This window comes from Cyprinodon tularosa, unplaced genomic scaffold, assembly GCF_016077235.1.
Source record: "Cyprinodon tularosa strain WSP-4 unplaced genomic scaffold, ASM1607723v1 ctg96, whole genome shotgun sequence".
Taxonomy (NCBI): domain Eukaryota; kingdom Metazoa; phylum Chordata; class Actinopteri; order Cyprinodontiformes; family Cyprinodontidae; genus Cyprinodon; species Cyprinodon tularosa.
The window spans coordinates 896,315-919,480 of NW_024039740.1; the positions used below are offsets into that span (position 1 = coordinate 896,315).

Genomic DNA, 23,166 nt, shown 5'->3' on the forward strand with positions numbered 1-23,166 from the left:
TTCGTAGACACTTCTTCTCTTACAACCCTCTGCCATTTTTTACAGAATCGTGGTGTGAAAGTTTAGCTTCAATGATTGGCGGAACCCGTAGCTCACCTCACATTTACGCTTAAAAGTACGCATGGCCAGAAAAAGATAGCTAATGGGATTAGCACGTAGGACGGCCTTACGTGAACATACCACCAGAATGATTGACAATTAGGAGGACCAATTCTTTAGATGATCCACCCAGACATAAAAGATTGTCTTCTATACCTTTTAGATAATAACCCACACATCTCGTAATAAAAAGTAATGAAATTACACCTATCTATGAGGACTACAGCCAGTTTCGACAATTCAAAGCTCTGTACATGGCATGAAGGTTGCCTGTAGTAAAACTTAAGTTATAAACCACACTCTTGGGGCTTTTTAGCGACTAAAAGCATATCTGATCAAAGAAAAAATGGCAGTTGTATTAATGTAGCAGCCACCATTATCTAAACAAGGTTGAAAAGAAACCCAAGACCTAAAGCTAGCTAGGTTATCTGACTTGTCTACTGAAAAGGGATGTGACCCACGTTAAAGGATCAAGAAATCCTACCCATCCAACAAAATAGTTGTCATAGTAGCTCTAGCAGGATAATAGTCGTTATGTTTAGAGATCTTAGAACCCTGTTTGGTTTTACCTATAACCCAGTGTAAAAAGAGAGGAGGTGGAATTAGGCTCAAGTGTGACAACAACACTTAACAGAAGGGATTCCCTTGTAAAGCTTCAAAGAAATTTGTGGACATTTTCTTGAAATTATGAATAACATTTTTGGAAGATATTGCCCAATGTTGTCACAGCCATAATGATTTTAGAAACAATTAAAGAAATATTACAGTCTGTTACTATATTTTCATGACACTTTTAATGCTGATATCTTCTTGTTCTGCCTGTCTCTTTAGATCACATCCACATGTTTCTGAATACTGTGTCCACAGTCAAGATTATGAGTCAAGTCAATAAAGGACAAAGCCAGAAGAATCATCATAGGAGTTGTAATGCTGCCAAAGAAGACAACAGGGCTGTCCACAGCTATGTCCACAGCTGTGTCCACAGGTTCTGAAACACGACCTCTATTCTCAAGTACGCTAAAGTTTTTCTTTGGATATGTGTGTTGTGGTAGTGAGGAATTGTAGCCTGTTAGGAGGTGTTTGTCCAGATGAAGTGGCTAGAGTGAATGGCATCAACATTTTCAATCTAAGCAGGTTTGAAATGTAGTCATTTTGCTGCCACTTCATCAAGACTCCCTATCTGACCAAGAAGTTTGTTGAATATACCCAAATTCGGCTTTATCTGGTTTGTTATGTCTAAAGGTTAAGGCTGTTTCTTTCTTTCCTTGAAAAATGCACATATATGTAAATGGTAAATGGTAAATGGCATGTACTTATATAGCGCCTTTATTCAAGTTAGGAGACTTGACCAAAGCGCTTTACACTACATTCATTCACCCATTCACACACACACTCACACACTGATGGTGGCAAGCTACATTGTAGCCACAGCTGCCCTGGGGCTCACTGACAGAAGCGAGGCTGCCGTACACTGGCGCCACCGGGCCCTCTGACCACCATCAGTAGACAATGCAGGTGAAGTGTCTTGCCCAAGGACACAACGACAATGAAAGTCGGAGTCGGGGCTTGAACCGTCAACCCTTCGATTACAGGGCAAACTCCTCCATCCAACGCCACTGTCGCCCATGCATGTTGCTCCATATGCGATAAAAGTTTTTTTTGTTTTTTTTTGCATAAACTGATGTTCTGTTGTTAGTCCTTTGTTTTTACAGAAGAAAAAACAGACAAAACTATGTCAAAGAAATTTGAAAACATGCACTAAGTGCCGTTTCACTCTTTTTTTAAATAACTTTATTGCTCATCTTTAACTAAGAAAACAATTTATGGCGTTCATAATAAACCAAGGGCTATTCAAAAATAACTTTTATAATAATTTTAGTGTTGGCAAATGAAATTAACATTAATTAGCACTAGCTCAAAACCACAGTTAGTAGCATGGCTATCTACACAGGCATCATATATATATATATTTTTTTTTGTATGTATATATATATATATATATATATATATATATTCAAAGTAAGCAAGTAATTAATAAGTAATTATTTAAAGAGCGTAATAAACAAACTGGGCCGATGTATTCTCAATATGATAATGTATAAGATTTGGTTTTCCAAATGTTAAAAGCCTTGAATTTTCCCTTGATTATTTTCATCTGCAGTTCTTGCCTTTTTAGTGTTAAGTCCGTCTCTGCACGTGGAGTGATAAGGAGCTTTAGTTGGCACAGGGTATAGCATGAGTATGCAGGACTGGTTGTTTATAATGTGAATATGACTCCTGTTGTTATTGATTCTGTCCGAGAGATGAGCCCTGTGGGTTTTTCTGATGTTTATGCAGGAGAATGGTGATGCTTGCTAAGTGGGAAAGAGACAAAAAATCAATGAGTGAGGTGAAGGGAGGGGAGTGACAGGCATTTTTTAGTTCAGGACATGTTTTAATATGCCTGTTTTTTGGGGCTTGGTGTGAGGGAACAAGGAACTCCCTCATTTTTGTAACTGCTGAATGAGTTTTCTGCATCATTTTAGGATTCGTTGCTGAAAAGCTAATTCACAAGTCTTGACATAAGGCAGTACTTTCCTTCTGGAAATCTTGTTTTACAAACTTACCAAAAAACATTTTTTTTGTGCTATAAAGTTGAATATTTATTTTTTTCAGTTTTTAATATCACAGGAAAACACACATATTTAAACATCAGATAAATAATATGACTACATGCAGCTTTAAAATTATGATTTTATCTATTAAAGAAATTAACTCTCCAAATCAAATTGATCGGTTGTAAAATATAATTATTTACTGTGTTAAATCAATAATTAACTGATTAAGCACATGTTCTTGTCTAACATTTCAAGCCACACCTAGGCCTTACCTGTAAAAAAACAAACAAACAATAATTTACCTAGATCCTGTCGGACATGAATTACAGTATCGTCCAGGAGGGCAGGGTTGCTAGATTTTGTAGTAATAATATCAATGAAATTCAACATTCAACCCACATTCTCCTGAATATTTTTTGGTTTTCATCCTGTCCTTATTAGTCTATGTGACTGTGAGATTCTAAATCAAGTTGTGCAAAAAAAAAAAAAAAAAAAATGCTGTTTTGACTTTTTGATACTTAATGAAATAACTTCCATTGTCATGTGTTGTTCTGTGAACACAAGCCCAATTGGCTCTTTCTTATGAAGAAAAAAGATGAGTGTGATTCAAGCTAAAATCATGGTCAAACAGTTAAATCTTCACATAATTGGAATACATTTAACACTTTGATTCCAAAATATAATGTACCGGTAACTGTTTTGCCAACTTAAGCTCAAGCAGTTATGCAGCAGTACCGTTAATCAAAGCAAGAACAGAAATCCCACCTTAGACTCAAAAAAGCCCTCAAAATGTAAAAGATGTATCTGATTATGATGTTGCAGAGGGTGTACATTATCACAAAGCCATAGCGGCTTGCTTTGAAACATTAAAGCAATTGTGCAGAGAAGAACTGAGCAATATTCTTCAACTGATGCTTTAAAGACTCAGTTCCAGGTGTTTATGCAAAAGTACAGGGCGACCAACTGTGTTGTTTTCTTATATAGGAGGATGTGTGTCATATCTGCAGTTATTTTCATATTTGAGGATGCAAAAATGGGTAATCCTAACCACCAAATGAAATTAAGGTTCCCTGAAAAGGGAAGCATTGTCACAATTTGATAATTTATGTTGTATTTGAATTTTTATTTATTATTTTTATTTTTTTTTTTTGCTGTAGCCAAGTTATGAATTTAACTACTTGCAATTGAAAAATATTATTGAGTAGAAATGTGCTAATTATTCAGCTGAAATAAATGGTTTAATAGTAACTACTTGCCTCAAAAAAAGCAAAAACATGCCAGCAAGTTGCAGAAATTAGGCTGAATCACATAAATCCTTGTCAAATATTCCTTGAGCAGCTATAGAAGGCTTGCTCATCACAGGTGTATAATGCCTCTGGGTGTTAAATGCAATTTTATATTCATTACTTTACTGCTGTGTTTTGCTGATTCTCTACTTGTTCTTAGATATTTCATTTTACTGACCGTGATGACAGGGTTTGGCTGCCAACATTATTTATATATAAAGGTGGAAGTTTGGAATAAGAAATATTTCCAAAAGTTCCTGCTTATATTTGTTTTAATCTGCTAGTCTATCTGTCCGTCTGTCTGGATAGAGAGAGAGGATAGGTGTATAGGCTCACAAAGCCAATTTTAATTAATTAAATTGAATTATGAATGTGTTTCAGTGAGGGAAACAATAACCTATAGTATAGTCAATAACTGTGGTAGATGGATAGATGGATGGATGGAGAGGAAAAATTCCCTTTTAACAGGAAAAAACCCCCAGCAGAACCAGACACAGTGTGAGAGGTCATCTTTCGAGGCCGACTGTGGTTCAAGGAGACAGAAGCACACATAAGCCCCATTTACACTACCCTTTTGAAACAGTGTCCGAGCACGGTAACTGAGAAAACGTTTGAGTGTAAATAGCACACACAACTGAACTGGACTGCGCCAAGGACCGTGCTAAGCTGGTACTAGTTCAATAGTATGGCTTAGCGAAGTTCAGTTCTGGCTCGGTTCTCAGAAAACAAAGAACGCATGAGCAAACCGTGTCATCTGCTTAAAGTCAGCCTCCGAAATCATGAAATTTCATTCATAAAAATACTAGCTTCTCTACTGTGCCACATGATTTCCAGTGATGATTCTGCTAAGCAGTGTAATGAACCTCAACTCCTGTGCTTGTTTCCTGTAAGCCCTGATTAGACTATTATTAATCGTATCCACTTCCCAAAAGCCGACTCCGTCAAGTAAATTCACCAAAGGCTGCCTTTTTCACCGGACTCTCCGCAAACTTCCTAAATGTTACAGGCTGTTGAATGTTTGCCTCTACAAAGCAATAGTACCGTAGATCATCACTAGGAGGTTAGGAAACATGCTAGCGTGATGTGTGTTAATGGTCGTAAGGAACCGAGCTTGGCACTATTAACTGATCCAAGCTCGGCACGGATCAGTTTTCAGAGGGGGGTGTAAATGGGGCTATAGAGAAAGAAGCAGAGATAATAAAAAAAAAAGGCAACTAGAAACCAGCTTGACAGGCGGCTCCGTCCAGGAAACGCACAGTCAGGCAGACAACCTCTGAGCCAGCTACCATGTCAGAGGATGAAGAGAGCAGTCACAGTCAGAAAAACAGGACTACACTGAAAAACAGGCCGATCTCGAAAATCTATAAACAAAGGTGTTGATGGCAGCAGCATAGCTGATATTGTATATACCGTATGCTGATATGGTAATTAAAACATGCAGATGTGCCAAAACAGAAACAGTACCAAAAAAAAAAAAATCCCATTTTTAATTAATCTCTGAGTAAACAAGGCCTATAGTCTAGACCTAAATTTAACCAAAAATAGAGATAAGAGAACAAAGTTTGAATCTTTCTTTCAATCCGTCTCAATTTGAGCTGCATTATAGGAAAACCAGGTAGAAACTGTTGTGCGAAGTTGGGAGAGCCATACCAAAAAGAATTCTCTAAGTTATTGACTAAAAATGATGAACAATATGTAAGTTTTTCCTTTCACTTCATTACCATGCACATGTCTGTGTTGTTCATAAAATAAAATCTCAATCACACTCATTTTTGCTTTAAGATGACAAACTGCAAAAAGGGTCAAAGTGCATGAAAATTGTTGCATTGTCCGTGCTGTGGCATAAGAAAGAGAAACAATATGGAAATAAGCCCCCTTTATTCAATATTGATTTACATTTTATATAAAAATTACTTACATTTAATACATTTCTTCAAAATACAAGCAGCCAAACAACATACAAATCAAATACAAAATTATAAAATTTCTTATATCTATCATGTTCATCTTTAGCAGAAACATGTGTTTTATAATAACTCCTAACAAGCTCTGTGACAGTGTTAAATCACTTTTGTCTATATCTTTATTTCATCTGTTGAAATATGAGACCTAGAAAAATATGTTATCAATTATCTGTCCTCTCAGTGAACAATACAGAACTCTGACGGCAAACATTCAACATTGGCCTTGTGTGATGTACTTCCATTGGAGCAGGGTGAGCGCAGCTTGAAATCTGGTGATGGAGAAGACAGAAGAACTGTGGAATTACATAGTTTGCAAGAAAAGACTTATAATGTTACAGTCTTCAATGAAGAGGTCCAGCAACTGCAGAGCAGAAAATAATAGAACAGCAGCTAAAAAAAAATAAAGCTTCAGCTCACTTATGAAGCGTTCTGGTCCTCCAGCACACAGGAAACAAAATACATGAAAACACACTTTGCGACTATACATACATTTGCGTAGAAAATACAGTATGTAGCCAAATCGTCTGAGTTTTGCCATTCAAAAAGCAACCTCATGTCAATATTCATTTTAAACTAGAGTCTTCTGTTGGTACAAATTGTAGCACTGAATTTTTACATTTGAACTGTGCACAGGATTGGCTTATGGAGTTAGGTTTTATTTTATTTGCAAATCAGAAGCTTTACTTCAGTACAGTATAGTGCTGTATAACTTTAAAATAAAAGTGAGTAAGCAAACTGCATATGTAAAATAAAACTCTTGAACACACCAACAAGGACAATATGCTGATGCTAACAAGTTAAACTCAAGAGCCTCATAGGAAATAGAAAAAATCTTGTTTCCTCCTTTATATTATATATTGTACACTGTGGTAAAAAAAAGAAGTACAAAGTGTAAAGTTTAGGCTATGCGGCGGTTTCACGAATTGTCCCCTCTAGTTTCTTTGGGAGTAGCTCTCTCCTTTCGTCAATACTGATGACTGGCTTCCGACAGTTTTGTCCGTCGATATAGATCTTTGCATACACAGGGTTGGAGTAATTCATAGGCTGTATGGGAAAAATGGAATTAGCAAGAATCTTTCCAAAATGTATGCTGAGACACTGAGAATCTTAAAGAACTGTAGCAACAATTAATCTTCCCAGTTTCTTTATCAGTTGTAAGTAGTTGAGGACAGAATAGCTCTCATGAAATCTTGTAAAGTAAGTAGTTCTTTATTTATATCTTGAATAAGTTAACCAAACCACCAATCGCATTCCTCTGGATTCATGCTTGAACAACCCTTTGGGAAGTCCAATTTCCACTCTCATCCTACCTCATTACGTTTTTTGCACTTCCAGCATTTATTTGGGTCCCGTATTTTCCCCCATTTATAGTACATTTTACTTGGTACTGAGAGGGAATTGGACACAGAATGTTTTTAATGTGAGTTAGCTCAAAACAGCTGTCTACTGCACCTCAAACAAACTGATATGTGTAATTCTTAGTGCTATCTTCTATTTTTTTTTTCACCATCAAAGAAAATTATTACAGAAATCAGACTATGTATAGTTATGTGAAGAAACAGTTTTGTTCATTATTCATGCCAATAACTTATCCAGATGAAAAAAAAGCTTTTATACTCTATCATCATCAGGTAGTTGATTTCCTTCTAAGAAAACATGCAAAAAGTTAACTGCTTACATATCAGCTTAAAAGATAAAGCCTGAGGGTCTTTTTCTTTATATATACTTTCCTTCAAGGTTTGGAGCTGAAACTTAGATTTTACTCAGATACTTAACTGTAAATTATATGAGGTTGAGGTACTGCATTTTAAATACAATGTAGAATAAACTCAACATGTGCATAAACATCTCATTGGAAATGACTGATTGATCAAAACTCCATATTTTTCTAGTAAGCACACTATACCAAAGCCCTAACACATCTTGCTTAACCTTAACACGCTAAAAACTAAAAATGTATTATTTTCTTTGATGATATGGATTAATGTGGAAGTATAAAAGATTTAAAAAGCTACTTGAAATGAAACTGCATTTTTCATAGACCAGTTTTCTGTTTATTCAGGCTTTTTTTTAACCAGTTGAATAGTTACACAAATCTGAACCACATACAGCAAAGATGCTCTGCCGTATCCTTTTGCAATGTAACCTCAGTTTGTTCCAAAAATTATGAATTTGCAAGTGTTGACAGCCTTTCAGAAATATCAGATAAGGATCTACATTAACTATGGATATCAAATGACATATTAAGCAATGCAATCAATACAAAATAATTGCCCATTACTTGCATTCTTTAATAAAGTTAAACTTAAAATGTCAGCTCCATAAATATTTCAACCTTGTTTAAAACAATCTCATAATCCTTTTTAATGCCACTGTTCTCATAATGTTTACTCTAAATATATAATGGCTCTCAAGGAAGGCTACAAGACAAGTAATCAGAATTAGCTACACTACGTAACGAAAGGTCAAGATTTGGCAGTGTGAAAAGCAATGGCATTTGGCTTGAAGCTTTAGTAGATCAGATGTAAACCAGCAATGTGTTGATCTAAGGTTGTATTTAATATACTGGGTTTCCAAGTGAAGTTGAGAGCTACAGTATGGTGAGTAAATCACCAACCTAAATGGAAAGTCTGCTGGGCACCTTAAAACAGGCATTAAACAAACTATCTAATTAAAACATCTATTAAAGATTTTTTTTTGTACATATATAAAAAAGTATTTTGAATAACATTAATAATCTTCCGCTTAAAGGGTAATCAGAATTAGCTACACTAGTTAGCAGAAGGTCAGGTTTTAGACACTACATCCACTAGATTTGCCTAAGAAACTCAGCCTGGTGGATACCTGTTCTATCCTAATATGCACTGAATAAAATGACACATTGTCATTTTTTCACACTGCCGTACAGTGAAATATTTTTTTTCTTTGTGTCAGCAAAGCCAAATGTTTTTTGTTTTTTTTGTAAACATTTGTTAAATGACATGATTTGTGCCAACTATGCCTTTAAATTATTAGTAAAAAATGGTACAACACTTGTCTGGTTTAAATCCTACCTGAACAACAGCAATTTTTTTTTTATCAATAGGTAACTTTACATCAGAGGCCATAAAAATCTCATGCTGCACTCCTCAAGGGTTCTTCATGGGGTCCCTCCTCTTTCATTTCTACATGCTAAGTCAGATTTTGATAAACAACAACATACGTTTGCAAAACTATGCAGAAAGCACAGCTCTGCATTGAGAATTTTACCAGATTACAGTGAACCCATTCAAGTGCTGGGTAAATGCACAGAAGAAATCAGTGCGTCAATGTCCCACCAATTTTCTTTAGCCAAACACAAAAATGAAGTAAAAATATTTGGACAAATACAGGAGCATTTAAAATTAAGCAAAAAGCTTTAGTATTCTTTAGCCATAAACTACTGATCAGAACTGAAATCTGAGAGTATTAACTACTCTCTGATTTCATCTCCAGGATTAAAGACTTTAGTCTCAGTGCGATCTTGAAAAACTCATCCATTTGTTTATCTTTAGTTGAATTTATTACTGCAATGATTTGCCTAAAAAGTAAAAGACTAAGTTGCAGTTGATCCAGAATGCTGCTGCCTGCATCCTCATGAAAACTAAGAAAACTTCAACCCTGTTTTAAAGACCTAACACGGACACACACCGTAGCTCAGTTTAAAATACTAAAATACTTTCAAGGTAATTTACAGAATAGCTCACCTGTCCAGGAATAACCTCCTTGGGCACGGAATTCATGCACAAGGCATGAGGGTCACTGGATTTTACACACCAGCCCTGCAACAACAACAAAAAGATACCATCTTTTTTAAACACTTCAGCAATGCAAAGTAATATTAGATTCTTACTGTTTTGGTATCATAATGTCAAGATTAGTCATATTGACCTAAAATGAACTATTATTAAAATGTAGGCAAACAGAAGAACTGCAAGATTTGTCAGTAAATCCTGGTTAATAGCAAAGCCTGGCAGTCCTCACAATAGTAAATGTCAAAGCTTGCAGCATAAGAATATATATATATATATATATATATATATATATATATATATATATATATATATATATATATATATATATATTCTTCTTTTATATTACTGCAGGAAAACTGCATAATGAGAACAAGCCAATCCACATTATGTTTAAAGAAACCTATTATAAAATAGCAGTACATGTCATAAGTCTTTTTTGCAATTAAATGTAACAGATACTCCCACAGTAGTAATTACGTATATGCACCAATTAATAGAAATAAAATATGATTTTCCTTTTAGATTTTAAGCAGTGCAGGATCTATTGAGAGTCTGACAGGGGACAAAGAAACACATATGGGGAAACATGCTGCAAATGTTCACAACAGATTGCTTACAATAACTTTACACCAGATAATGTATTAATATGCTGCTCAATCGAATTAAATTCTCATTTATGCAACCAGACGGACTCTGTTTGCAAGTGAGCTTCTGGGAGATTCGCAGCTGCATCTATATAAATCCAATTATTCATCCTCTCTGAATTTTTATTGAAAGGCATATGAAAATGTAAAACTGAATTATAAAATATAATAATTATTACTTTAACATATTTTCTAGTCACTTAAAAGAACGCTTTTATAATATAACAGAATATGAGTATCTTGTAAAGTGCCTAACAAAAATATCTCTATTAAATCTTGAACTTTCTACCTTTTTATATCTCTACCAAAAAATAATAGTCTTACTCAAATTGATTAGACCAGAATTGTTAAGTAAAAATGAAATGTGACATAATTTCATTAATTTTTAATATAGTTAAATTTTAAAAGAGTGCAGCTAATGTTTGTAATCAGAATATTTTGTCCTGATACCCTTACATAAAATCCAGTTCAGTTAATAGTCCTTACACCTCTTAGTTAAGTACCTCAAAAAGTGATATTTAGGGAACAAAACTAGTAAAATGGGTGTTTTAATGAACATAATAGGAGGGCCCATTACCCACAAACACAATATTTGCATGTTAATATCTAGTAGTGGCAGCACTACACAGTGGTGGTGCTTTTCATCAGCAAAGAGAGGGAGGGTAAGTGATAATAGCAAGGATGGAGCTATATACATGGAAATCCTTGATATTTTTTCTGTATTTAGTAAAAAATAGTTAAAGGGCAAGGATTCCTGTATTTAGTATGTGCACTGCACCTTGGTTGCTCAAAGCACAGTGTAGGGGCCATCTGGAAATGAAATGAAATGAATGTGTGAGCTACTGCATTTTCAAAATACATATTACATATCTGGTCTGAATTAGGTCTGCCAGCCCAGGTGGTGGATGCAGATGGATACATTTAAAATTTTAGGGAGACATTTTTTGACAAATGTAATCATTCCTTAATTGGAAATATGTCCAACACTAATTGCCTTGTCTTCAAAGACTTCAAGTGTATCGTGCTTACAAGCATGTGCAAACAGGATTTGCAGATGCAATAAGTGTACATGTTGCGTGTGATGAGACCTGCAGATTTGGTTCTGCCCTATTGACATAAGCAGAATGTCTGTTCCTAGGAAGTTTAAGTGTGGCCATAAAAGAAAGATGAAATTCTGAGCCAGTTGGAGGTTAGGATGACAATAAGTATTAAAAAATAACAATAATGCTAATACTGAATATTACTAATAGTGCACTGCAAATATAGCTCAAAGTGTTACAACCAAATAAAAAAAATCTAAAATAATGAAAATAAACGTTTAAGCTGAGTATAAAAGATAAAATCTATTAAACACAGGAAAGCATATACTCCACAATTACTATACAATTTGCGTGTTTGAGTCATCAGAATAGGATCTGCATATTTATGAAGACATGTGCTAAAACAGGTTTGCAAATGCTATTAAGCATTGTTCACTTGGAATCTTTGAAGATTAATTTTAAATATGTCCATCTGAATCTACCACCTGGGCTACTGAACACAAATCACTTTTTACTTCCTTTATAATCCACTCTGCACACACAAAAAACCTTGAACGTGTTTTAGAATGTGCAAACCTTTTGAAGATCAGACCCTAGTAATTCATATTTCAGTAAACACAAACTATGTTTTTCATTCTAACGTTATGGTCAATATGACTGTACACCTCCAGCGACTGTTTGGCTAAAGCGGCCTCGGGCAAACCAGTTCTTTAAATGTGGCTAAATACGAATGGTGGTGTTGGTGATGGAATAATCTATACCCCTTTTCGGTAACACCTTACAATAAGGTACGCAAAATATCATTAACTACTGGAGAGTGGCTAGAGAAGTAATCAGGAACTAATGGGCAGTTAATTAGTACTAACAGGGGAGTATCCATCCCATCCCTACTTTGGAACTACTGCATAGTTACCAGGGAAACACAGTGTAACTAGGTAGGAACAAAAGGCTAGTTTCACTTAACTTAAGGGTACATAAAAACAGTAGTTAACTGTAAGAAAATAATTAAGTTATGAATAATTCACTAAGTACTTGATATGATGATTCAATAGGGCCCCGGATCCGCGTTGCATTGTGGGACGTGGCGGCCATGTTGATTGCTACACGAACGTAAACATAGCTCTGATACAGCGTTGTTGTTGAAAGAAGAGACGTAGAAGTAGAGAGAAAAAAGATGTTAAAATTCCGAAAAGGATCTGGAATTTCCCGGGACACATTAAATAGAGAAGCCAGGGACCGTTATTTTGACAAAATCAGCATTATTATGAATTTGGATCCATATGAAGTTCCAAACAATGAGTGGAGCACCGATGATTGAGCGCCTATACTTCAAAACAGTTCCGAAGCTACAAGTCCTGGGAGTCGCATGTGCAGTTCACGAATGGATGGGTCCAGGAGCTGCAGATCATAAAGCCAACAGTGAGAACACAGTAATCCGTACAAAGGTAAGCTGTGCTTAGACGGGTTCTGGAACCTGCTAGTTTAGTAATTGCTAACCGTTAGTGCTAACAACCACTCAGGCATGTAATGTACTTTTAACTAGCTGCTATGTGTTTCAAAGGTGTAGTTAGTAACGTTTACTGCCAACCCTCCCTAAACCCTCCGGGTTTCTCACATATTTGAGCCTTTTCCCGCTGCCGTTTTTATTATTTTCCCGTAAAAGATCCCAACCTTGAAGGAAAGAAACAATGTAGGCTATAAAATAAAACCGTGCATCTTTAACTTACCAGAATGAAAATGCAGGGAACACACTCTCATTGACATCGGGATACTGTGGAAAGTTATGTTTGGTCGTCTTACAGCTGCGATCCAAGCTAGCCGCCGACTCTTTATCTCTGACACTTGGTCTCCATGGTTGCGCCTCCAGGCAGGAAAGCGGTGGAAAGTTAACCCATTTTCTATGTTTTTCCCATGGTGATCATGTGTTGTGCTGTTACTGCCCACAATACAGCAACGGTATTCAAATTAAATCAAAGCAATCAAATTAAAACACGGCTGAGAGGGAGTACAGTATGCGGTAGTCATAGGCAGTAGTCTGATTAGCGGTAAAGGAGGCCATCAACATGGCGGCCACGCAAAGTAATTACGTCATAACACCCAAGCCCTATTTTCTTTTTTGTTGTTACGATGTCCGTTCTGGTTATTCGAGCACAATTAAACATGCTTCCTTTAATATGGCTATAATCAAGGTTTATATCGTTTAAAAAGCATTTGGTTTTTTGAAGCTATGGGGATTGGGGGTGTGTCAGTCCCAGTTGCGACAAAGAACGTAATGTGTGGCTAAAGCCATTAGCTTAAAAAAAGTATACCTGCATTAGCTGAATTAAATAAAGCCTACCTTTTGAGGGTCCAATGTGAAGTTGGGTCTTAGCAGACTGCCTGCATCAGCATGGTTGTCATGGTCCACCTCATACATGTTGTATGACGGGTTACCAATTTCCACGTTTATACCTCCGTTTGTCATGGGCTGCCTCTGCACCCTTTTTCCCCTGAGGAGAGTGTGAGAGAAAGAGAGAGTCATTAACATGAACCACAACATCCAGGTCAGCTTCTCCCCCAGTGCTGCACATCTCCACACAAGACATCACACCAGACTATGCGTGGAGAATACCAACTTGAGATAGTTACATTCAAAATAAGCACAAAAAAACGTATTTAAAAAGCTGAGGCTTTCATTTATCCACAATGCTGGACATTATTTGATACCGCCAGCCATTTAATTTAAGTACTTGTGTTTTATCTGCATACCTTTGTCTGCGTCTGCAGATGTAAACACCTGCCACCACCATCACAATGAGGATAACCAGCAGAACCAGAGGTACAATGATGGCAATGCTTCCTGGAGGACAAACAGAGGAGACATGGTGGGAAGTGTTGGCAATGAAAATGAGGTGAGATGAATTCAGACTGTGACCGCGAAGGTCATCTTTGATTCTTTTTATATTTCTAATATCGGCAGGCATCTCTTTGTTCCATTAACCAGCCAGCTGTTCAGCCCAAATAATACATAAAGCTGTATTTAGATAAACAGTAAGTACATAAAAAAAATAGATGTTGTACATGGAGCTTTTTTTGTGAAAGAAAAAAGTGATCTAGAAGGGAAAATAATTTTGAAAGTCGACGTTGTGGCAACTGCATCGCATTGTTATTATGCAATTGAACGTATTTAAGTGTTTTAATGTATATTTTAAACCAATAAAATAAAATAGACTTGTTGAATTTAAATTTAGTAAACATGCTCAATCAAAGCTAGCGACCCAAACCATGTCAACTGATAACGCTGGCTATACTTTTTTTTCTTGGAGGTAGGATGTCTGTTCTAACAGAGGGTCCATTTAAATAGTGGTTTCTTGGCACAGACCCTTTCTTTAAGCATAGTCTATATACATTTTTATATTTACAGTCATTTACAATAAATTTGGAATAACCTTCCGATACCTATTCTGATGTAGACACACAACAAAACTAATTTTGAATGGCAGCTGAAGATTCTCAGTCATCTAGGTCATAGTCATTCCAAAAAAAGTAAAAAAAAACAATCCACAGGACTTTCTCTTAGAGAGAAAAGGAGAGAAAAGAGAGAAAAACCAACCTTATACAGAGGCGGTGGACTTAGGTCTGCTGTAAGAAACCTGAAATGCAGCAATAGAGTTGATTCCTTCCCGCTATCATCTCAACCCCCACCCCCAAGCAGGGGACCAACACATCTCGCCTGGTCGGCCAGGCCAACAACGACCCTAACGACTCCCTTTTCAGAGGCATAGAACAGTATTGGCTATAAGATCTCAAAAAAATCCAGACTCCTAAGGGGTGGAACCCCTAAGAGATTCTTCCGGTTCAATCTGCATGTTTTCTAAACCAAAGCAAGGCTTTGTTTTTGGCTACTCTATAAAACTTGGAACTCGACACAAATTCTGACATTTTGAAATAAAGAAAACTTCCTTGATGGGAAGCGAAACTTAGAAAAAAAGTCCAGTGGATTGTTTTTAACTTTTTTTTTATGATTTTGAATGGGTTAAATAAATCAATTAATAAAGTGATCTAAATGTTCCTTGGAGTATTCTTAAAATTCTTAAAATAAAGTCTGAAAACAACCAAATTAGATAAGCTCTGCTAAACCCATGGTTTAATTAACCTACAGAATTATGCAAAAAGGTTGATTGTCAAGTCATTAGTGTTTAAGAGGCAAAAACTCCATGGATAAGTAAAGATATTAGGATGAATAGAAATAAGACATAAAAAAAAAATATGATTCTTGACATCTCCAATTCTTACCTCCACTTGTCTTGTCTGATCTGCTGCTCTTAGGGGCGGGTCTTTCACACTGGGTCCCAGCCCAATTGGCTGAACATCTGAAGGAAGTTTAAACAGAATATTTCCTCTTAGTTGTCAAAGTGCTGAAAACACACCTTAGCAAAGTGCAATAGAGTATGCTGTGATGGTGGTTCACATATGCAACACATTATGAGCAAGACTGATTAAGCCTTGCAGTGAGGTGCTTTGATCCAACAAAAACAAAGAAATCACCTGGAGAGAGAATGCACACTATGTACATCTATATAGTGTCCACAAACAGCGTGCGTTAAATTACTAATGCTGAATACTCGATTAATAAAAAGATATACATATAAAATGACAGCAGAACAACAAATCATCTCGTTTGTGTTCCAATGGAATCCAATGGGTGTGATGTATGACCCTTGTTAAAAAAGGTGATATTTAATTTCACACCTCAGTCACAGATGGGACCGTAAAGCATGAGTGATCAGGTGGGCGCGGCAGGGTGATGAAATTATTCTAAATTACATACACTCTCATACTCAGAACATCAGGCTATCAAAAATAAGAATGCAGCCGCATAGATGTGGGAAATGAATCGCGCCTTTGTAGGACGAAATGTCAGTGCGACATGAATTTTAATGGGACGTTGGAGGCAAGGTGGAGTTTTATCTCCTTTCCAAAGTACATACCAAGAAAATTAACTCCCTAAAATGAAAGGAATTCTAAATTCTTTTTCAAGAGTAACATCAATTACTAAACATTAACTTGAAAATGATATATGATTCAGGCCATTAGCTGATATGTGTAGCGGCTAATAGCGAATAGGTTGCAAATACTAGGTGCTTACATCACACGTAGAATAGCATGTTTTATTACCCCTGGGTTCTATTGTGTACATTGAAGACTGCATGAGATGGTGAAATGGGTGGTAGTAAAGGGGCCAACAGAGATGCTAAGTCATGCAGCAAATGACAATGTAATAAGTGCTGAATTAGTTATTAACTGTTTAAGGTATATCTAGTTTCGGCAGTGCCCTGGGTAAAAGATGATAGGTTAATCTTGTCTATTGATGCCTAAATGTGATGATACAAACAGACCTTATAAGGTTTGTCTCAAGTTATTATGGTATTTATTTGGTAAAAAAAATCCTTCCTTCCTTTCTTCCATCCATCCATCCATCCATCCATCCATTTAAAAAGATGAACATTGAGTCTTAAAATTTTCAGTCTTCATATTAGACATGTTTAGGGGTCCTTTATCAAACAAATCTTGATTTTTGTCCAACAAAATCTCAATAATTTCCTTTTGATACTTTCATCCAAACATTAGTGAGACAGATTTTAAAATCAAGACATGCTTTACTAACATGGTAAGTTAGTTTAAATATATCTTAGCCCCTACACTATCAGTAACCAATTATATTTCCTTGTCATTTAGTAGCTTGCACTTATTACTTGACATTTTGCTACAAGAAGGTACCATATTTATATACTGCACTGAGGCTCAGATGATGCTAAATGAAGTGGAGGGTGAGCGTATACAGAGGGGTGAGTGGACTCTGAACAAAGCTGGACAGGTGAGAGGGACCTACTTGCAGCGAGGTTTGTTAAGAGCTGTTAATGTACACATCCCCTCATTCTGACAGAAGTAATCGCAGGGGTTGGCCAGCTCATCACAACGTTGGTTCTTGAACCCTGAAGTGCAGCTGCAAAACATTGTGTTGGGAGTGATGAAAGGGCCCAGAAAATGTATGTTGTTGAACACTTGGCTGCTTGACGAATGGAGATTGACTCACTAAATCCTTTAAGCACCTTCAGTTGTCAGACGGAATAAAGCAGTGTTGTGTTTTCAGAGAACAAATTAGGAAAATAAATCATGTGGAAACACAAATCTGCCTCTGAGAAGTAAAGAAGTGTCTCCTCTGAAAAAGACATGTTATTTCGATGTATGTGTAGGCAACTATACAGTATCAAGTTACAAGGTTTAAAAATTAGGATTTGAAAGTGGTGAAAAAAAAATTCAGTTCAGCTATTCCTGACCTTTAAAAGGAATGTAGGAGAAAAACAGGAAGAACTGTGTTTTCACTTGATGGTTGTTTCAAGCATATCCTTGCTCTGTCTCCATCACCTGTTACTGTGTGCTGACGATCAATTGGCTGAATAAAAAGTCCTTCATTCATTTGATGATATCAATTCAAAAATACTTTATTAATCCAAAGGGAAATTAAAAACAATTATGGTTGCAGGTTAACTATACTTTTTTCAATGCTTGAAAGTAATGTTAATTAAAAAACACTACAACTATGATAGAATCAGGCACGTGCAGAGGGGGGGGGCTAAGGGGGCTTGAGCACCTTCCCCTTTTGCTCCATGATCCCAATGTGCCCTTTTGGTCCCTTTTTTTTTTTTTTTTTTTTTTTTTTTTTTTTTTTATTTGACACGTACTGAAATTATTATTATTATCTTTTTTTTTTTTGGCAAGAAAAAAAATACAATAAGCCGTCCGATCACATTGTTACCTTTGACCTTTTGCCGGTGACGACGCACTTGCCTCTCGCACAGTCAGATAAGGCGGCTAACTGCGGAGCTAAAGGTAGCGAATATTCCACATTACACTGTGGCCGCTGCTCATTTGGCCCTAAGCAAGATCAACCATGATCGGACGGATGGATGGCTATGTCTTCAGTCTGCACTGCCTCTCCAATGTCAACCTGAATAGAGATGTAAGTGAAACCAAATGAGCCCCATGGATGATGCAGTATTGTTTGATCTAAAACACTGTTTGCTCTGTGCTTTTAGTCTTTTACATTGAAAATTATGTTTTTTAATTCACAAAAAACTGTTCTGTAATGATTACAGAACAGTTTTTTTGTGAATTAAAAAACATAATTTTTGGTGAAAATACTGGAGTAGGCTTCCTACTTGTCAGACAACGGAAAACTTTGAACGTTGTATAATTTCTCTACTTTAGCAAAGAGTAGCGGTTTAAACGGAGGAAAGTATAGGACGCGGCGCGCCTTTCTCTGAAGAACTACTGAGCGGGAGGAGACAGCCAGGTGAGGAAAAGCTGTTCTTATCTATCGATTCAGTATTTTTATCATACAGACATTAGGCTGTTGTTCTTGTGCTATGAGCTAGCTGCTAGCTAATGACTTTGCTAGCAAAGCAAGATAACTAAAAAGCTTCCCTGTGTCGTTAATGATAGTAGGACATTCTTCAGTATTACTTATGCAATAGGGGCACATCGCCCGTCAAAAACCTATCATCTCCATAATGGATATATGTCTGATTTTCTAATTTCCTTTGCTGCATGATGTACATTTCATTTATTCTAGCGTTAGGTAAATGTATCTTGAAGGAGAACTCATCCAGAACTACCATGATAGATATATGATAGATATAATGTATGAAGCTGGTGAAAACAAAACTACGCAGCTTATGCAAGGAGGATCGGTCAGACCTTCTTTTGTTGGCAATCGAGAAGGATGTGCCAATCATTCACTGTGAGGTTATTAACATTTTTAAAGACATGGCTAACAGAAAACTGCTGCTGTGAACAAAAGAGAACAAAAATAGCAAAAATGCTTAAAAGTTGGAAATTTGTTTTTAAGCAGTTAAATCACCATGACGGAAAATAAGTTTTTGGATCATAATCTTGAATTTAGTTTGGGGGGAAAAGAAAGGCAAGAGACTGAAATAAATAAGACATTGGCCTTCACTCAAAACAGAAAAGATGAGACAATGAGGAAAAAAAGAAAAGAGAAACTGACAAGAAAAAACGAAGAGGAAAGATTGAAGAAAATGTATATAGGTACTTACAAAATACACTAAGACACAAACAGAGTAGGCTTTTCTCATGGTGACATGCATTAATAAAATGTTTGTTTTGTTCTTTTTTTTTTTTTGCAGTTCCACGTTAAAGTTTGATGCAGCAGCTCTGCTTTTCTGAATGGACCGTCTCCATCTCCACTGTCAGTACAGCAAACCAGGCAGACATTCTTTTTATAGATTACAGTACACTAAAAGGTTGCATTGTGCCCTTGTATGCATTTTTAACAGTTAAATTCTGTAAAGACAAAATATGTCTGGTGGTCCAGCTCTGATTTACATCTTTGGCTAAATTGCAGGTTTGAATATTGTAATACTTTCCTATAACAAAATAGACCTGCAGAAAGAAATTACTAATAAAATATTTTACATATGCATAGTTCTATGTTCTATGTAGAGATTTCCCTTAGCTTTGATTGTATGTCTCACAATTTTGTAATTTATCATTGTTCATTAAACTCTGAAAGCTATGTGACTTTGTTAATATTCTGTCCTAAAATGCGATAAGATGTGCCCTTTTTTTTTTTTGAGCACCTGCCCCTTTAGTGGTCTCTGCACGGCCCTGGATAGAATTATAGTTGTGAATATCAAAGTTGTGTTATTCAGCAGCCGTAGAAATATTCGTTTTTTATAAAAGTTGATCAGACTTTTTGGAAATAGGGAGGCCATTTATGCAATCAGATAAACATACTGTATATGTTCTTTTTTACTAATTTGTCCTTAACCCTACATGGCAGGATGGTTAAAAAAACAAACAAAACAAAAAAAACAAAAGAATAACTTTTGTTAATCTTAAAGTAAAGTCCTTCTTGATATGCCTAAAACTTTGATTTGAAAACGGAAATACATCAGTGAAAATTGACTAGAAAAGTGACTCCTAAGATTTTGGTGGTTGCACTTAAAAAAAAATACCATGCTGTTCAAACTTGCAATGTATGTTGCCAATCTTGCAATCTTATAAACTTTGTATAAACCTAATAATTTTGAAATGGTCTCCACTGAAAATGCAGAATGGTTAATACTTCCTTTTAATGCTAAAATTATAGTTTCCAGCAATTATACAAAACCAGATTCATATACATTGGATACTATGGAATAGGAGCTAAAGACTGTGTAATAAGAACATGGAAAAATTAGCTGAGCTGTAAATCATTAGGTATTGTGCAACTGAGGCTTTCTTGGTTTTACATTTTTCATGACACAAATAAAGAAAAGATTTTGCATTGCTTTTTTAAGGAATTTTATACAGTTACTATCATCTCAGTTGCATCCGCTTTACACAGCCAGGTTTTTGCATTTGGGGAGCATGATGAAACATATATTAACTGAGGATTAAGGTCAACCTTTATGATTTCTTGACACCACCATATCCATCATCTCACATCATTTCAAGTCTTTGGAGCAAATAATAAACCGCATTATCAGGAACGGTTAACCTCATCGAATAAGATGGAGTAATTTGCATAGAAATTGATTCTATCCCCTGGAATTTGGAGAGAGGTGACCGCAAATTTCAATTTAACTACAGTGGACAATGAGTATTTAAAAAAAGAAAAAAATAGACATATGGCTTTTGAAATGGATTTCCAATTTCCTCCTTGGACAGATTTTTAACACGCAGTGAATGCGATTATAGCAGAGGAAATGTTCATGTTTAGCAGCAACGTGAGTAGTCTTCATTCCCTTATGTGTGCCACTCTAGCTTTTGTCTAGTGCAAGTTTTTTGAGTTCCATGCATACTGAGGCATTATTAAGGAACTTTTTTTTGTTGAAGAAAAAACCCTTCTAAAGCCAGCTGCTGTAGACAGTCGGCAAGGTCTGACATAAGCTTTAAACTGCAGAGGAACAGCATGAGATGTTCAGAATGGCAGGCTTTGAAACAGTTTCAAACCATTTTTATCTGCCTAAAACCTTAAGTCACAGAGAGGTGTCACACTACACAGGGTGGCGTACTGGCACTCAGCCCCCTGCTGCTCATCGGTCCTTCAAACAGTGACATCAAATCTTCTCTCAATTTAAAGAGGGGTTTTTTTGTAATCCAAAAGGAGACACTTATCTTGTTGAGTTCTTGAGGCAAAAAAAAAAAAAAGGTATCCCTTGATAATTTTCACTCCAGCTCTAAAAGCCTCTCTTTGCGGTATAGCCTTTAGTTACTAGCCTCTCTAGTCGGTATTTCAATGGAACCATGTCTGCATGGAATACATTCAACCTCCACCACCTCCACCTCTTTCACCCATTAGAGTGTAACTTACTGACAGAAAGGCAGGCTGGTGTCCGGATCCAGGTGACAGGTACCTCCATTGTAGCAATATCCATCACACAGTTGACAGCTTGGTGCAATTCTACCATTTGTGCAGCTAGAGGGTGAAGAAATAATTGACTCGCATTACAAGCTGAAAACTGCACTTTAACAAGATGGAGAAGGGTGGGGTGAGTTTTGGGTGATTTTTGTCAAACAAACTCATTATTGCTGTAAAGCAAGACACTTCTTGCTTTTATTTTTAAATGCCAAATATTCACATTTCATAAGTGAGCCATTTTATGAGAAGAAACAACAGTTACAATAAACTATTTAACTCCAGTAATAAATACACAAAACAAAGATGTAACAACATTTATCAAACAAAGAATAATAACTAGGATTAATAACTAAAATTAACAAAACAAATGCACAGAAAAAGAATAAATAGGGAAATAGTAAAATTAAATAAAAAAAAATAGCAAGATATATCAATATCAATACAAAATAATAATGTCTCTCTAATATCTAATGTTATGATTATAAGTAGAATAAGAATATAGTAATAAAGTATTTTTATAATGCAAATATTTACTATAATAACTAGAATCGCAGTCAGAGAGGGCAGACCTCTGCCAAGAAGCTGACATATTGTGACTTCCACCTTAAATTAATCTCTGAATTCACAGAATCTTTCAAAAACTTCCTGGATCCAGATGGTGATCCGGATCATCTCAAAATCTAATCCTTTGTTGCCATTCATAATACACACCTTCTCTGAAAATTTCAGCAAAATCTGTTCTGAACTTTTTTTTTCTTTTTTTTAAAACAGACAAACTGATGCCCATGAAATCATACAGTAGTAGCCATTCAAAATTTCCCCACTTCCTTGATGCCCTTGGCTGGTCCCCTACAATTCCTTTTTAAACATCAACCATTGTTCCAAAATATTCTGCCATGATTTGTGGACAATAAGGTCTAAAGAGAATCATCATCTCCATGTAATTCAGTGAAAGGGTGGAGTCAGAGTAAAAAAATATGCATGCCCAGGAGAAAGGAGGGGGTCACTTCAGTGGCTGGAAGCTGGAGGGGATTTTGCTGGAAGTTGCAGGGAAGCACTAGAAAAACAATTTAGAAATAAGTAAAAAAAATCTTAAATTAAGTGTATTTACCCTTAATTTGAGTAGGTAAATGAGATAGTTTGCCAATGGAATGAGTACTTTTACTCTTAAAATAAGATATTTAGATCAAATGCACTTGAAATAAGACAATGCAGTTGTTGTTGTTTTTTATTTTAAATGTAAATTGTCTTGTTCCATTGGCAAAATGTCTCTTTTATCTCCTCAATCCAAGATCAAATGCACTTATTTTAAGAAAAAAATAACTTATCTAGATTTCGATTTTTTCCTGTGAGTG

General features: G+C 35.9%; 1 protein-coding gene across 1 annotated transcript in view; it reads right to left on the reverse strand.

The window, feature by feature from the left end:
• Positions 1-5,843: 5,843 nt before the first annotated feature.
• Positions 5,844-23,166, reverse strand: part of lrp1bb (low density lipoprotein receptor-related protein 1Bb) — a 395,850-nt gene continuing 378,527 nt past the window's right edge. The window contains exons 86-92 of the mRNA XM_038275471.1: positions 21,764-21,868; positions 17,276-17,389; positions 15,679-15,755; positions 14,152-14,242; positions 13,742-13,892; positions 9,672-9,746; positions 5,844-6,990 (exon numbers count right to left, since the gene is read on the reverse strand). Of these exons, the coding sequence (XP_038131399.1) occupies positions 6,850-6,990; positions 9,672-9,746; positions 13,742-13,892; positions 14,152-14,242; positions 15,679-15,755; positions 17,276-17,389; positions 21,764-21,868 (754 nt within the window). The 3' untranslated portion in view covers positions 5,844-6,849. The remainder of the gene's footprint in view (positions 6,991-9,671; positions 9,747-13,741; positions 13,893-14,151; positions 14,243-15,678; positions 15,756-17,275; positions 17,390-21,763; positions 21,869-23,166) is intronic.